The following is a 16521-nucleotide window of genomic DNA, read 5'->3' as shown; positions in this document are numbered from 1 at the left end:
GAGTTTAGGGAAATCACATCTTATATTAAATAATCAAATGTCACATATGTCATACAAAGTGGCAAGTGGGAAAAATAAATTAGAAAAATGCACGGGGCTAAAAGTTAACAGTGGAAAGCATTTCCCTACCCAACATTGTTTTCTATAATGAAATTAAAATAGTATTCAATGTACCAGCAAACATAAAAAAAGAGGGTTGTATAATTGTGATTTTTAAAGTTTTCAAAGGAAAAACAGACCAGGTAAGTTACTTCCATAGGAATATACAGATGTATCAAAACAAGTCTAAGTTAAAAACATTACATATGTTGGCCCTTACAGAAAATATACTTTAAATTTGAGAACACCTTCATGCAATCAGAATATCAGTAATAATCATGATCTCCCAGCAATGCAGCTAAAAAGGCTTTAAGTGGCCTTACTTCAAGCAAGATTGCCACTCAGAAGTGTGTTTTGGGATTACAATGCCAACATATTTATCCAGGTTCTCATAAGTCACTATAAATGTCTGGTATGTCTAAAAAAGGCACCTATATAATCTCCTAATCAATTTGGGGAGACTGCTAGTACAATCCAGAGGCAAAGGCCAGGCTAATACTTCTGTATTATAGGTATACTCTTATTTACAGATTGGAAGACAAATGTAGAGGCACTATGTAGGAAATAAATAAGGACAACACGATAACACACACACTTAACAGTTTTGTGCAACTGCACCAGAACCTAAGTGTGGCCCATATGTCAACACATATATACCCCGTCCACTCTCACCTGGGCTTCAGAGATACCACATGGCAAAGTTTTTGTTTTTCCATGCTACAAAAATAATAACCGCTCATCCCCATCCCCTGTTTATTTTAATAATTCCTCACCAGCAAGGCATTCTTTTTGGTCAGATAAGTAACCTTTGTTTTTTGGTTTCTTTTCTGGAATCAAACTACACAAAACAGGAAGTAGGAATTCATTGTAAAATAGATGAGAATAGATAGTGAGAATAGAATAAAATAAATAGAGGATGGAATAAAATAGTGAGAATAGATCCAACTTGCCAATAAAAATACTGCATGTCTTCTATAGGAAGAAGGCAGGCTTTCAAACACTAAGTGATTTTTTAGCCATGTATCATCTTGTGTGTAATGTATCTGGTCAATTTCCATTAAAAAAAATCTAAGTTGGGGGAATTCAGAGTTTGGTCATAAATATAATTAACAGGAAAAAGAATGCTACATGGAATTGTTTTAATTCAACAAAAATAATTTTTTTAGCTTATACAGTAAAGACAGATACTGTTCAAGGTTTAGGAAGCAGCTTAAGGGGCCGGACTATATGAAACAAGGTAAGTTCAAAGCTCTTGTTGCAAATAACTTAATTGGTTCTGGCCACTATGAACCAGGTATCGCTGGCCCACCCTAGGGTCAGGTGTTAACTCCCTTATCTCTTAAAAACATTTCAGCGGCAAGTCTGAGAGGCACTGCAGCTTCTAGGAGAGCAAGACCCTCTATGTTATGAGTGATGACCAGGGACTACTCACATTAAAGAAAAGACTCTGACTCACCTTTCTTAATGGTAATCCCTGCATTAAAGATACTATTTTCCAAACCCATGCATAATATTTCTTTCCTTGTTCATTATTTAAAAAGAAGTTGATGCTTGCAAGTTGGGAGCAGATTTGCATTCTATGACAGAGTATGCTTTTAAATCATGAAACAATTTGAAATAAACATGAGTATGTTCATTTGGCAAAATGTTACAATGTTCTAAGTGCTAGAATATATTTTTAATGAGATATAATTTGCATACTATAAAATTCATCCTGTCAAAGTATACAAGTCAGTAGTTTTTACTGTATTCAGGAAGTTATGCAACCATCACCACCTTTCTAATTCCAAAATGTTCTCACTATTCCCAAAAGAAATCATAGTCACAGAGCAGTCACCCCAGCCCCAGTTTTCCTCGGCCTCCAGCAGCCACCCACTGGTATATAATTTTAAGCCAACAGTGACAACTTCTTTGGGCATTGTATGTTCAGTAGTATGTGGCTTTCTGTGTTTTCATTTGAATTCTTAACTTTGAATTTGAACAATGGATTTCATATGTATTCTGAGATTATAAAATACCCTCTTTTATACATAACTTTGTATGAAAATTTTTTTTCCTTATACATGAAAAGGTAGATTTTTCTATGTCCACTGGAACCTAAACCATTACCATTTGTTTTTCTTAATTAAATTCTATTCTTCTTCTGAAGTGGGAAAAACCGATACCTCAGTATTTGAAAAGCAGGAATAACCAGAGTCCTTACTAACTGTGGACATCATACTCTCTTTCCTGCTGCTAAATAAGCGACAGAATCTGAGAGGTGCCAAGGCCGGCAGGGCCCAGGAAACCACACTCCTTATTCTACAGGCGAGAAAACATAACCAACATGGGTTCGTGACGTGAATAAGAGCAAGGCTAGTTCATAGCAAAGCAATGATGATAACCCCCTTTTACTAGTGCTCTTGTGTCAGATACTATAATTAAATATTGTCATAGGTGTCCTGTACATGGACCCAACTGTTACATCGGTGAGTCTGCCTTGAGCATGTGATATTAGTTTTACCACTGTAAAGATATTTAGTGTTCTCTTTTAAGACCCTGTAAGGAAAAGACAAGTGTATTCAGCCAGAGGGCCTAAATCACTCATTGAGGTATAACAAATAAAGAGCCAAAGTTCTGGAGGGACCCGAAAGCATGGTCTCGATTTCCCAGACTGCAACTCCATGTGATGTGCCAGTAGGAGGTCCCATGCTATTGAGAACCAACCAAGTCACACACATTCAGGATCTTGGAAACAAAGACTTGCTAGGCCGTGGACGTGTGGGCCTTAACCATTGCAACAATTCTTCGTTGACTTTTTGGAACTGTTCCCAGTCAAATTGGTAATGGATTTTCTGTCATTCTCATCAGTTCTTTTTTTCACTTCCCTGGAGAGAGACAGAGATGGGGAGGATTACAGAGGTATGAGGATTACTAAGGTACAAATGGCTCTGGAGAAATAAAAACAGAAATGCCGAATGTTGGCATGAGTCACTTAGACGTTGTTCTAAATGCTTTATAGGTGCTGACTTATTTAGTCCTCATTAGAACCATACAAACTTGCTGTACTCCATTTTATGTGGGAGGATATGAACGCCGAAGGTTGAGATAGTTCCCTTGGGGGTCACAAGATGGGAGAATTGAGATTCAAACCCTGCAGTCTGGCTCTAGCACCTGAATTTCGAGCACAAGGTCACAAACACACATTTACACATACACCTATACACATGCACATAGGCACAACTCTACCTCTGCTCTCTTCTAAGGTGTCAGGATACTGTGCTGAGGGGTCTTCAAAAAGTTTATAAAAAATGCGTATTATTAAAAAAACTATGCTTGGATTTCAAAAATTTTTTGGCACCAAAATAAATTCATACTTAAATTCCATTTTCCATGAACTTTTTGAAGTCCCCTTGAATTATGTGACCCATATATGTCATATAAGATTGTTTAGCAGCCAATTAATAAATCTAAAAGAAAATGGTTGAAATTAACTTTATTAGTCTTTTGTATTCAAGCAAGTGTAGCAAAAATATTGTCATGTTAGCATGTAATCAATAAAAACACTGAGATGGCGGCTATAAATTAGCAAGATTCAGAAGGTGCTAACATGTCTCACCTTTTGGAAACTCTGCATTGTGAGTCAGAAAGAAGACATCTCAATGACAAAAATTAAAGGCAAATCTTACTGTAGACCACCAGAAAAATATTACATACATTCTCACATTTTTTTATTTAAAATGCACGTGTACACATATGTGTGCATGTATGCACACACACACACACACACACACCGCTGCTGGTATTATTCTTACTTCACAGATAAGAAAATAAAGGCTCAAGGGGAAAAAAAAAATTGAAAATGCAAAATTCAACTTGTGACTTCCCCTAAGACTCGCTACCTTTGATTTGATGGTAACGTAATGCATGTTTATGAAAAACCATATTGTTTCCTATGGAGATGTATAACGACTAAATATGAAAAAAGAAACAAAACTAAAAAAAGAAGACTCACTTCCAGCTTCTGACCTCTAGAACTGCCAGATAAAAAATCTTTAAGTTAGTACAACTAAAGGAATTTGTTACAGCAACGAAAGAAAATTAATATAACTTCCAAATACAAAACTTGCTCATTTTGTCATTCAAAAAATGCCCAGTGTATCCCAGGCTCTGGGACCCTCAGCTAGTGAACTCTGTTGAAGAGGTGGGTGTCCAAATAACTGATCACAAGGTCCTGAAGAGAGTGGCTAACATCCATGTTCAGCATGTGGTCAGGTGCAGGGATATGGAGCTTCCAGCTTTGACACTGGAAGAACACGTCGAAAGAACAGAATTCACCTGCAGTGAATGAGGAAAGGACATCCCAGGTGCAGGGAATGGCATGCACAAAGGCAGAGTCATTGAAGAGCTTGGCTATGACTGGACACAGTCTGCTGTGCCTACAGACTATCACTCATTTGGGAAAAACATTAAGATTTGATCAGAGGCAGGTGAGGTCGGGCTGTGAAGGACTATCAGTCACACACTAAGAAGCTCAGACCTTATGGTGTAGGTAGGACACTAATGCGAGGTGATAAGCAAGACAGTAAAGATTAATTGGATTCTTATTTGCAGAGATTATCTTAACTGCAGTGAGAAGGTGAACTAGTGTTAGAGAAACTCCTGCATTAACCCAGACAGGAAATTTTGAGGCTTATACAAAATACAGAGAGAGAGAGAGAGTCAGAGAGAGAGAAAAGTAGAGACTCAAGAAAGACACAGAGAGACCACTGAATCAACTGAACAAGCCAGTAGACATAGGGAATGAAACAAGAAAGGAAAGGAATCAAGATTAACTCTGGGTGACTGTTTTTCAATTATAGTTACAGTAGATTCCTGAGAAAGGAAATATGGAATGAGGCATCATTTTAAAGAAACATTAACACATTAGGATTTGGACAAGTTGAGTACTCACATGGCACTTTCAGATGGTGGTTCCAAATATGCTCATGGAATTTTAGAGAGGTTGGGTTAATAATACAGAAACTAGAAGTCACTCACTAGAGACAGATCTAGGAGCCCTGGGGATGGAAGATTAGACAGACCGGAAGAGTAAAGGGGAAGAACATGCAGAATGGTATACTGAAACTGTCAACGTGTGAATCAGGGCAGTAGAGAAAAGTCCTGATTTCTCCACTTTCTAACTGTGTCTCTTTGAGCAAGGCACTAAGGACTGATTTGCTCATCTGTAAAGTAGGTAAAACAGTCATAGAATCCTCACAAGACAACCTGCATTTCTTCCTTCCTTAGGCTTCCTATTAGCTATAGGTCACATGCCTGGCTGATTATGTTATTTCTCTTCCTTTGCTTTGCTTTTCTTATTTCTTTTCTTTTCTCTTTCTTTTTCTTTTTTTGTTTGTTTTCTGATGTTAGGTAGGAAGGCCTATCTTTTATCCCCTTGGTATCTTTATTGAACCTGTCAAGAGGTTATGCATCTTGTATGTGCTCATAACATTATTAAACCCAACCTACAAATGGGAGAAAAATATGTAAAAACTCCACATCTGTCAAAGTATTAATAAACAGATTATATAAAAAATGAAAATATGAGAGGTCAAAAGGTAGAGTGGTGGTTAAGGCACTGGACTTCCAAATGGTTGACTGCAGTTCAAATTCTAGACCTGGTGGTTTGCTCTCACTTTCTCTCTCTGTGTGTCTCTCTCTGCTGAGTGCACATGCCCTAAGCAAATTTAAAAATAATAATAAATAAAACTAAATAAATTATTTTTTTAAAAATGTGAGTACCACCTAACCAGAAAAAAAAAAAAAATCCATCCCCAAAACTCCTAACAATCCAATTTAAGAATGGATAATTGATCCAAACAGACAACTCTTGAACAAAGACATATAAATGGCCTAAACACATATGAAAAAATGTTCAACCTCAGTAATCATAAGGGAAATGCAAATCAAAAACCACACAGAGATATCACCTCATCATGGTCAGAATGGCTATTATCAAATAAACAATAATAAGCACTGGTGAGGCTGTGTAGAAGCGGAGCCCTCATGTACTCTTGATGGGAGTGTATATTAGTACAGCCACTGAGAGAAAACCAGAAACAGAAAACTCTTATGATTCTGCATCCCACTACTGAGTATATATCCAAATCAATATATCAAAGAGATATCTGTACTTCCATGTTTCCTGCAGCATTATTCACAAAAACTGAAGATATGGAATCAACCAATGTGCTCAACAAATGGTGAATGGATGAAGAAAATGTAGTAAATTGGGAACCAGCAGTTAGCGTAATGGCTATGTCGCTGGACTCCCACGTAGTCGACCGCGGTTCGCGTCCCGGACCCGGTGGCTTAAAACTCACGCCGGGCGCGTGTGCGTGCGTGCCCATGATCCCGAGAGGAGAATGGAGGAGAAGGGATTGCGGCGTGACCATCCCCCCTGGGGGGTGATTTCTCGCTTTCTGTGTCTGTGTCTCTCTCTGTCTGTCTGGCGAGCGCACGCGCCCTATAGCGAAAATCTCTCTCAAAAAAAAAAAAAAAGAAAAGAAAATGTAGTAAATATACACAGCGAAATGCTACTAATCCATAAAAAGAATGAGCTCCTATCATCTGAGGTGAAATGAATAAATAAGGAAGAAACCATGCTGAATGAAATAGCCATGCTGACAGACAAATACTGTATGCTTCATTTAACAAACACCACGTGCCCTTAAGGAGAAGCTAAAAGATTTGATTATGCAGAAGTAGAGTGTAATGGTGGATACCAGAAGCTGGGAAAGGTGAAGAGGGAGTGGAGGCAATGGAGAGACACAAGGTTAACATACGAGAGTGCATATAAAAGGATGGAATGGGATATAGAGCAGTAGAGCACAATAAAGAAAGTTGGTGACAACTTCATACTTATTTCCAGATAACTAGCAGAACAAATTTTGAATGTGAAGAGAAAGTAACAATAAACATTGGAGATCTTATGATCTCCATACTGAATTTCTTGATTTGATTATTATGTACCATATGTATATTTTGAAAAACTACCTTGTAACTTAAAAAGGTAAACAACAATTATATGTAAGTCAGAAATTACAATAAAAATTATTCTAAAAAAAGAAAGAAGACAAGGGGAAGAAGCACATACAAACATCTTTCACCCAGGCTTGTTACTTTAATTTATCAAAAATTTAGCCATGCCTCATTTTAAGAAAATCAGAAAGAATTGCAAACATTTAAAAACTAGAAAAATTAAGTCATCTCACTGAAACTTCCATAAGCTTAGCAACTATATTTCATTTTATTTTTGAAAAAAGTATTTACTTTTTAAATTTATCATTATTATTATTATTTAATTTGTGATAGGGCATGTGTGCTTACTAGAGGAGGGAGAGAGAGAGAGAGAGAAGGAAAGTGATTAATCAAGTTGCCAGATCCGAGATTTGAACCAAAGTGGATTCAAGCCACCAGGTCTGGGACTCAAACTTCGATAGGCCATGTGGAAGAACAGCATCTTAACCTTCACACTATACCTGCTGGCCCCAACAACGGTATTTTAAAATGACTCAGCCTCAGCGACAATGGGCACAGTGCTTGTGCTGAATGGTAATCATCCTGAGCTTTTAGTGTCTTTCTCCAATTTCAGGCCATTGACCAATTAAATGCCTGTTAAACTTGAATCAATTGCAAAAAGTTTAAAGCCTATGGTTCTGGTGATGGCAAATGTACTCACTAATGTGATAATGGTTGTGAAAGACGACCTATCAATCCTACATAAAAACTGCATTAGGAGAAACTTTTCTTGGGATTGGGAGGTTTCCAAGACAAAAGAATTTGGTTGTTAACCAAACATTTATGGCCCTTCTTTCAAAAACAAATACTAATTCAGGCAGTGCACACCCATACGCTCTTCTAGGTCAAGTTTTAGGACATGATGTTGTGTAGAGGGACCTTGCTGAGATCTACTTGAGAGATCTAAATGGAGAACTTACATGTTTTGCATTAGACATAACTTTATACAGGTTGAATAATTTCCAAAAATAATGATTTGACCTGTCTATTTAAGACACGGGTACTCTGACAAGTAATTTTAAAGGTAGAGGATAAAGCAACAAAAACCTTTGCTTTATTTATATATTCTATATTTAACACATTACTAACATAACTAATGGTCCCAATTCAGGCCACAAAAACAAAACGCTCCATGAAAAGTGACTCATGAGAAGCTTGTCTGACTTCTATAATTGACTGAAGCTTAAAAAATAACGATGGCCTAGCCATTACGCAGCTGGAGTGCCCTTGTTAGCAAAGTGTCTTTGCATACCAGTTGCTCTAAGTAAACAAACACAAGCCTGTGTCTAAGCCACCCTGCAAAGAGGGCCGACGCCTGGCTGGCCTGACAAGCCACCAAGGAGCTGATGGGGAAAAGGGTGCAGGCAGCCTACGGCCTCTCCCATCTTTATGATACAATAATGAGAATCGATCCTGCACCCTGGGTGTGACTGCGGCACCATGGAGCTGTTTAACTTTGATATGACCCTATTAGACATTGCATAGTGGCTATGGACACAGTGGAGGACAGGTTGTTGTATATAGTATAAGAATCACAGACTGTTAGAAAGGACCTGTGAGATCCTTTTGCCAGCTCTTTCCTCAGCTTACAGATTAGAAATGCCTAAAGACAGACAGGAACTTGTTCAAGTCTCCATAGCTATTTAGCAGTGGATTTAAGAATGCCTTTAGCGACTGTGGTTCGAATCTCGGACCTGGTGGCTTGAAAATTACACCATACATGTGTACGTCCAGTCCCAATCGCCCTAGAGGAGAACGGAGGAGAAGGGATTGCAATGAGGCCATCCCTCGCAGGGAGTGAGTTCTCATTTTCCTTCTCATAGTCTCTGTCAGTCTCTCTGGTGAGCACACATGCTCTACAGCAAAAACGTTAAAAAAAAAAAAAAAAATAGTTTTTGGGTCAACTGACACTACAATCCTCCCAGATGCTGGGCAGCAGCCAGTAACCACACACAAGGCCTGGCTTGCATGTCCCTTACTGATGTGTGGAAACAGCAACACAGAAACTGACAAAGGCCGGGGCAGCATGAGCTCTTGAGCAGCCTGGGACCCATGATGCTCCAGGGACCAAGTGAATTTCCCTACCCCATCCACCCCTGCAGCTACCATATATCAGTTCCATCCAGCGGTCTTCAGGTACGTATTAACGAAACACCAACACAACCATTTGAAAATATGAAAACACAAATTCAGCAATCATTCCATCTTTAGTAAAGTTGAACACTGTATTTCAGCGAATTCTTCCCCCTTACTAGATCTAGCTTGTGCAGTCAGACAAAGGAGCTGGTGCACGCTATGCACCACCAGATGCCTGGAATCTATTACTGACTGAATATATAAAGGTTTATTCAGGCTTTTTTTTTTTTTTTTTTTTGATAAATGTAGTATTAGCCCAGGATTCTCCTACTAGTAACAGGGAAAAAAAGAAAAAGAAAACAAACAAACGAAAGCCAAATCCATGTAATTCAGCCGAATCTATGTATGTTTAAATATGTGCCTTTTAAAACTGTTCTAGGCCACACTCAAAGTTGGCAATATGTTTTGCATTAAGAGAAGATGACTCTCGGGACCAGCTCTGGTGAGCACACATGCTCTACAGCAAAAACGTTAAGGTTTATTCAGGCTTGTCCCAGACCTGATGGCTTAAAACACCCCCCTGGAGAGTGTGTGCACGTGCCCAAGATCCTGAGAGGAGAATGAAGGAGAAGGGACTGTGGTGTGGCCAGCCCCCTGGGGGGTGATTTTTCTGTCTCGCTGTCTCTCTCTGTCTGTCTGGCGAGCGCCCATGCCCTATAGCAAAAGACCTCTTAAAAAAAAAAAAAAGAGAGATGACTCTCAGTGCTGTGGGGCGAGGTGGCCATCTATCTGATCTACTGATATCTTTGATATCCACTGATGTCAAAGAGGCAAGTGTTCAGAGGTGCCGAGTTGAGTCCAAGCAATCAACCAGGCCATACCACAAACTACTGTCAAACAGGTCACATAACGTACTGGAACCTGGCAGGTTTCCTGATTCTCTGAAGTGAGAGCTAAAGCCTATCCCTAGGCCCTAGTCCAAGCACTCTATTAACAGAATTACATTGTATTAGGCACTATCAATAGCAAGCTATTAACTGAAAAATCAGTGTTGAAAACACTGCAAAGGGGCTGGCTTTGTGGCCTGGTGAATAAGGCATCTGGATCTCACATGACTGACTACATGGTTCAAATCCTGGACCTAGTGGCTGGAGTGCTGGGTGTGTGGGTGTGCATATGTGCCCACAATCCTGAAAAGGAGGGAAAGAAGGAGAAGGGATTGCAGTCTGACCATTCACCATAGGGGGGGTTTATCTGTCTACCTCTCTCTGGCAAATGCACACATCCTCTAGGCAAACAAACAGACAAAAAAATACTGTAAAATATTTTAACTGTCAATGTTTATTAGCTAAAGAGACCAATTATCATACTAACATTAAGATTCTTATAATAATGGGCCAGCAGATAGCATAGCAGTCACATCACTGGACTCCCACATGGCCGACCACGTTTTGAGTTCTGGACCCGGTGGACTGAAACTCACGCAGGGCACATGTCCGTGTGTGCCCATGATCCTGGGAGGAGAATGGTAGTATGGCTATCTCCCCTGGGGGGGATTTCTCACTTTCCTCTCACTATCTCTCTCTCTCTCTCTCTCTCCCTCTAGCAAGTGCATGCCCCCTAAGGCAAAAACTTATAAAAAAAGATTCTTACAAAATCTCACAAATAATAAGAAAAAGAACTACACATCCTATCATGGTTTCTTTCCTTTAAGTTAAAATTAAGCCTAAAATCACGTTTTAACTTTATCTGTCATTAAAGATCACTGATTTTGTTAATGCATTTTTTTTTCATTTTCAGGGGACAGGGCAAAGATATTTAATCACTGTAGACCAGTGGAGAATTTTCTTTTCACTCATCACAGAAAACTAGGCAGAAAAGAGATATCTAATTTATATATATATATATAATATATAAATTATATATATATATAACATTATTTCCTAAAAATATTTCAAGGTTTAAAGCATGCATGATTATATACAAGTTCTTTAATGAAACAATGTTCATTCCAATCTATACTCTATACTCAAAAATGTTATTTATAATTAACACAATTGCCTTAGCTTAATAATTACCTAGGGAACCATTGTGACAAAGTGTTTTCAACTGGCATGACATACAATTTGCTTTTTTTTTTTTTCTCCCTTTACTCAGGAAAATGTCATAATAGACAGTTGTATTCATAATAGTCTCCTGTGTTTAAAATCTGGTTCCTGGAAATGATTCACACAAGTCAACTATTAGCTTTGTGCTGACATTTTACAGAAATGTCAACAACGCCTCGGATGCACCTGTTTTGTTTGGCTGTGAAGACATTTTACCAGCGTTCACAGTGGCAGCATTATCAGTTTTTATAATATTCGTGTGTATTTATTTCTCCTACCATGACTGAAAGACAAGACGGTATTTTCTAATGCAGACTCCAACTACATGTTATGGTCAAGAAATGTGACACCACCAGCCAAGTGAAAAGTGAATCCTTCACCTAATTTTCTAACTATAAAGCAAAACTTTACCGAGCAAGATGGAGAACAGCTTCCACTACGTTGGAACCATCTTTGGCACTTGTTTCACAGAATAATGCTCCGTAGGTCTGTAGAAAAGAAAAACACAACCAAACACAGCCTTTAATTGACTTTCCTAGAATCACAGCTTTTGAAACCCCATAAAACAAGATATCTTCCTACTGAGCATGCTAAGAATATCCCATAACTAAAAAGTTGAATTATGACTTTCACTATTTAAAAAAATAATATGCTTCAATGCAGTTGAGGAACAGTTCCTAGTTGAATGATTTTTACTTCTCATTAAAAAAATAAAATTTGGGAACCGGCAGATCGCAGAATGGTTTCGTGGCTGAACTCCCACGTAGCCGACCATGATTCAAGTCCCGGGCCCAGTAGCTTAAACTCATGCCAGGCTCATGAGCCTGCGTGTCCAAGATCCTGAGAGAAGAAAGGAGGAGAAGGGACTGCAGCATGGCCATCCCCCGGGGGGGGGGGGGTTTCTTTTCTTTCATCTCTTTGTTTTTCTCTGTCTTTCCAGCAAGCACATGTGCCCTATAGCAAAAATTTCTCATTTCATCCATGAATATTAGAGATAGAGGTAGAGATAGGAAAGAGAGAGAGACAGGCACTCTCAACAGGGTCTTTATGCTATGATCCCACCTCAGTCACACATGCTCAGAGAAGTTCCGGGATGCAAACCCAGGACCTTCTCCATGTAGGTCCAACTACATTACCAGTGTGCTACTACCTGATTTCAAAATTCCAAGTTTAAGGTTTTTATTTCCAACAGTCACACACATTCTGCCAAATATTCTCTATCAAATAATTTGACAAGAGATAAAAAAGATGCTCTAAGGTAATCTCTCAGGAACGAGGTGCCTTTCAAAATTAGTTTCCTTCTGGTCAGCAGCTGATGCACATCCTTCTTCACACTATCATCTGTAAGGACCTGGCCATCTTGGAGTTGTTAAAACCTGTGGACATTTTCTGGTCCTCTCTTATTTCACCTCCTGGCAGGTCTGTAATGATCACTGAGTGCATCTGCTGCCTGCCTCACACCTATGCTTCTCGTTCCTTTCCAGGTACTGTTCCAATGCTTTTCCATGGCAACTAGGCCCAGTGCAATGTGGCTCCTGCTAGTCCCCAGTTTCACCTCCCACCATCTCCCATCTCTTGCAGAGTTATAGTTACGCTGGCCTTCCCTCCATGTCTCTGGTGCCCCAACCACCTCCCACCTCATGGCCTTTGCACCTGCTCTTCCCATCACTGAGGTTACCCCTGACTCCTGCCCATCTCTCATCTCCCACCTCACGGCCTTTGCACTTGCTCTTCCCATCACTGAGGTTACCCCTGACCCCTGCCCATCTCTCAGCTCCCACCTCATGGCCTTTGCACCTGCTCTTCCCATCACTGAGGTTACCTTTAACCCCTTCCCATCTCTCACCAGTTTATTTTCTGTCTACTTTTTAGAATTTTAGGTACTTTTTTCTTGAAGTTAAAATTAAGACTTTTAGTCTTCCTATCACAAACCTCACAGCATTTCGTCTCTTTCCTGCCTAGTGCTTGCCACAATTCTAATTGCTAATGTTATGTTTGTGTGTCACTGTCTAACAAGTGGGAGACAATTTCTCTGAGTAAAGGAGGACTGAGTGCTCTGTGGGCCTGGATGTGGGTTAAATACTCCTGTGGGGGCCATGGGGAGGTTCTGATGGCCGCTCTAAGCAGAGGAACGAGAAGAGCCAGACAACAGGGAAAGACTCCACAATGAGACCAGACCCACCAGTCCCCACATCCACGATCTGCAAAAATCACAAATGAGTGTATTCCTGGTAGAAAGAGTTAGCACTGCTGCTCACTCCTCTGGCCAGGATGTACTGGGGTGAAACAGAGGTGGCCACTGAGGATGCAGAAAAGCCAGTCCTGAGATGCAGAGGAAGAAATCATGGGGGACTCTGAGAAATCGGGGAGAGCACGCAAAGCTGGCAGGCGGACAAATATCGCCACAGAGCAAATGCACCACATGGGACAGTTTAATGAGTTTAACGTCCGCCTCCTGCAGACAGGAAACTTCAAGCACAAGGCCTGCCTATGTTGCTCCCTGCTCTTTGCTCAGCCATAATGAAGAACTTGTCATGTGGTGGGAACAAATAAGTGTAGAGAGAATCTCCTCTCCATTTCACTGCCTATTCTGAGGTTTATCCCAGTGCCATTCTAAAATCAAAAATAAGAAAGATTTTCTCACTTAAAATAGTGAAACTGAAAGTTCTTTCTGCAGTTCACATGCACATGCTACGGACTAGTCCTGGTGCTGATGGAGGACTACAGTCAACCTCCAATTGGATCGTTACAGTAAGAACTGGGACCCAAAGTGCATGCAATTCCTTGTACAGGTAAGATGAGTCACTAGGGGCCAGAGCATTCTGGTACAGTGACAGTCATGGCAGTATTAACATTGCCCACAGAAATGAGCTCGACAGGAATGAGCTTAACCCTCCTTACAAACATGCATAATCAAAAACAATTTTAGACCATTTCAACTAATAACAAATCTTAGAGAAAAAAAAAAAGCCTCCCTATTCCCTTCCACCAAGCTGGGGCACTGTAGCATCTGTTCTAGAGGTTCTGGAAATCTCTAGAACCAAAGCCATCTTTTCTAAACAAAACTTCCATTATTTTTCTTTTATCTGTATTCTAGGTCTATAGGAGGACTCCAGAACTGGATGAGAAGGAGGAGGAAGATGACAGGATTATTTTTGCTCCTTTGCCAATGATAGTCAGTGATGGAAAATGATCATGTGACCATTTCATTTGCAAAAGGGATATTTAATCCTCGGCATTATTACATTTCTGAAAGGGGAGGTCACTGGGAGTTCTGCCTGTATAAGGACAGATATCCATCAAACATGGTGGGAGTTTGTCCAAGGACTTCTTTATTTATTTTTTCTTTTTTTTAAGAGTTTTTTGCTATAGGGCGCGTGCACTTGCTGGAAAGACAGAGAGACAGAGAGACAGAAAGCGAAAAATCACCCCCCAGGGGGGATGGCCACACCGCAATCCCTTCTCCTCCATTCTCTTCTTGGGATCTTGGGCACACACGCACACGCGCCCTGCATGATTTTAAGCCACCAGGTCGGGGACTCGAACCACGGTCGACTACATGGGAGTCCAGCAACATAGCCATTATGCTAACTGCTGGCCCCTGTCCAAGGACCTCTTAAGCAAAGGTCAACCTAAGCACAAGACCACTGACTCCAAGGCCATGACACCCCTTAGACTCTTCCAATTCAGACCCACCCTTGCTCTTACCATGGCCAGTTTTTCTCCGAAGTGTGCTTTGACACATTGCTGTTCCTCTACAGAAGCAGTGTCACGAAGATCAGCTTTGTTGCCTACCAACATGATAGGAATAGTCTCCTGGGCTGTAGCCTACCATGAGGAAAAGGGAAACACAGGTATACGTCAAACACTGGGCAAACTGACCACCTCAACAACAGCAGCAGACACCATTTTTCTGAGTCTCTCGTGTGCCAAATGATGTGTGGATAATATTGTAGCTTTCGGTCTCAAAATACCTCTATCAATAGTCACATACCTTTTACATTGAGAGTGAGAAAACTGGAATTGAGAGGTTAGATAAGAAGGTGTAAGGCCCAGAGTGTGGGCCCAAAATGACGCCATAACCCTTCCCATGATACAATACTCCATCCTTAGTTAATGAAAAGGGTAGTAAGAAGCACTGGGATTAATCGTTTTTATAGCAAAGAAAGGTTTATCTACTAATTCCTTATCTCTTGTACACGCAGCACGCAGCGCTACAAACGAGTATTAACTCAGGATGCCTGGCCACAGAGTTATATTTGGCTGTGGTACGCACACAGTTTTCTACAACTTTCATTGCAAACAATGATTGTACTTGGACTTCATTATCCCAGGTACCAGGCACACAAGGCAGTCTTCTGCTACAATGGGACAAAGAGAGTTTGAAAGAGCCACATTCCCTGCTCTCTGGTTTACAACAAAAGCAAAAGGAAAAGTCCTAAAGGTCAACATTTCCTTTATGAAGAATTCATCATTGTTTATTCAAGTAATAAGATTCTAAGGATAAAGCTCCCAAATCAGCATATGCAAAATGGCAGGTCCTGGGGTTCACAGCAAGCTAATGACACAAGGTGGGCATGGCCCGCCTAAACCTGAGGCCTGGCCCCTCCCACCCATGCCCACCCACTGGCTATGTGAAATCAGGCAGGTCTCTTCTGTTTCCTCCTCAGTTGGATTATCTAGAAAATGAGGGATTAATGAAAGTGCATCCCACCTCAGCAGGCTCTGAAGAGAGGAAATGAAGACCACCTGACTAGCACAGAAAAGCAGGCTTCTGGTTCCCAAAGACAAGAAGTAGCAGCCCAGACAAGAACGGGCAGAAACTGTGGAGGGTTCATAAGAAAACAGGCAAGCAATGTGGTTAATAAAGAGGGCCTAGGGTGAGGCTCACCTAAGAACTAAAGCAAACTTGCTCAGATGAAAGCCCCAAGATAAAGCCCCCAGATTAAGCTTTTACAACAGAGAAAGACCTGTTCTGGACCCTGTGCTAGTGATACTTCAGGCTAGCAGCTGACATGCATTGTTGAAAAGTGGACAGCACTGCCATCTGACCAAAGCTTGTGAGTTTATCCTTACCCTCCCCCTATGACTGAGACCATGAAAAGGAGACCTTCCTCATCCGAAGCCCCAACCTGCAATCCTGCTCAGGACTTAGCCTGGGTGTTCTCTCTGGGTCTCCTCCAACCTCCACCTCCTG

General features: G+C 40.5%; 1 protein-coding gene across 1 annotated transcript in view; it reads right to left on the bottom strand.

Moving 5' to 3' along the window:
• Window positions 1-396: 396 nt before the first annotated feature.
• The window catches only part of RASEF (RAS and EF-hand domain containing), a gene marked incomplete at its 5' end in the record, with an annotated part of 95368 nt that continues 79243 nt past the window's right edge, over window positions 397-16521 (bottom strand). Inside the window, 3 exons of the mRNA XM_006145509.3 lie at window positions 397-2966; window positions 11736-11812; window positions 15033-15152. Coding sequence (XP_006145571.1) covers window positions 2867-2966; window positions 11736-11812; window positions 15033-15152 — 297 coding nt within the window. The remainder of the gene's footprint in view (window positions 2967-11735; window positions 11813-15032; window positions 15153-16521) is intronic.

Source organism: Tupaia chinensis, unplaced genomic scaffold, assembly GCF_000334495.1.
Source record: "Tupaia chinensis unplaced genomic scaffold, TupChi_1.0 Scaffold000147_1, whole genome shotgun sequence".
NCBI classification, from domain to species: Eukaryota; Metazoa; Chordata; class Mammalia; order Scandentia; family Tupaiidae; genus Tupaia; species Tupaia belangeri.
Note: the sequence above shows the minus strand (reverse complement) of the source record. Positions and strands in the feature narration are given on the sequence as shown.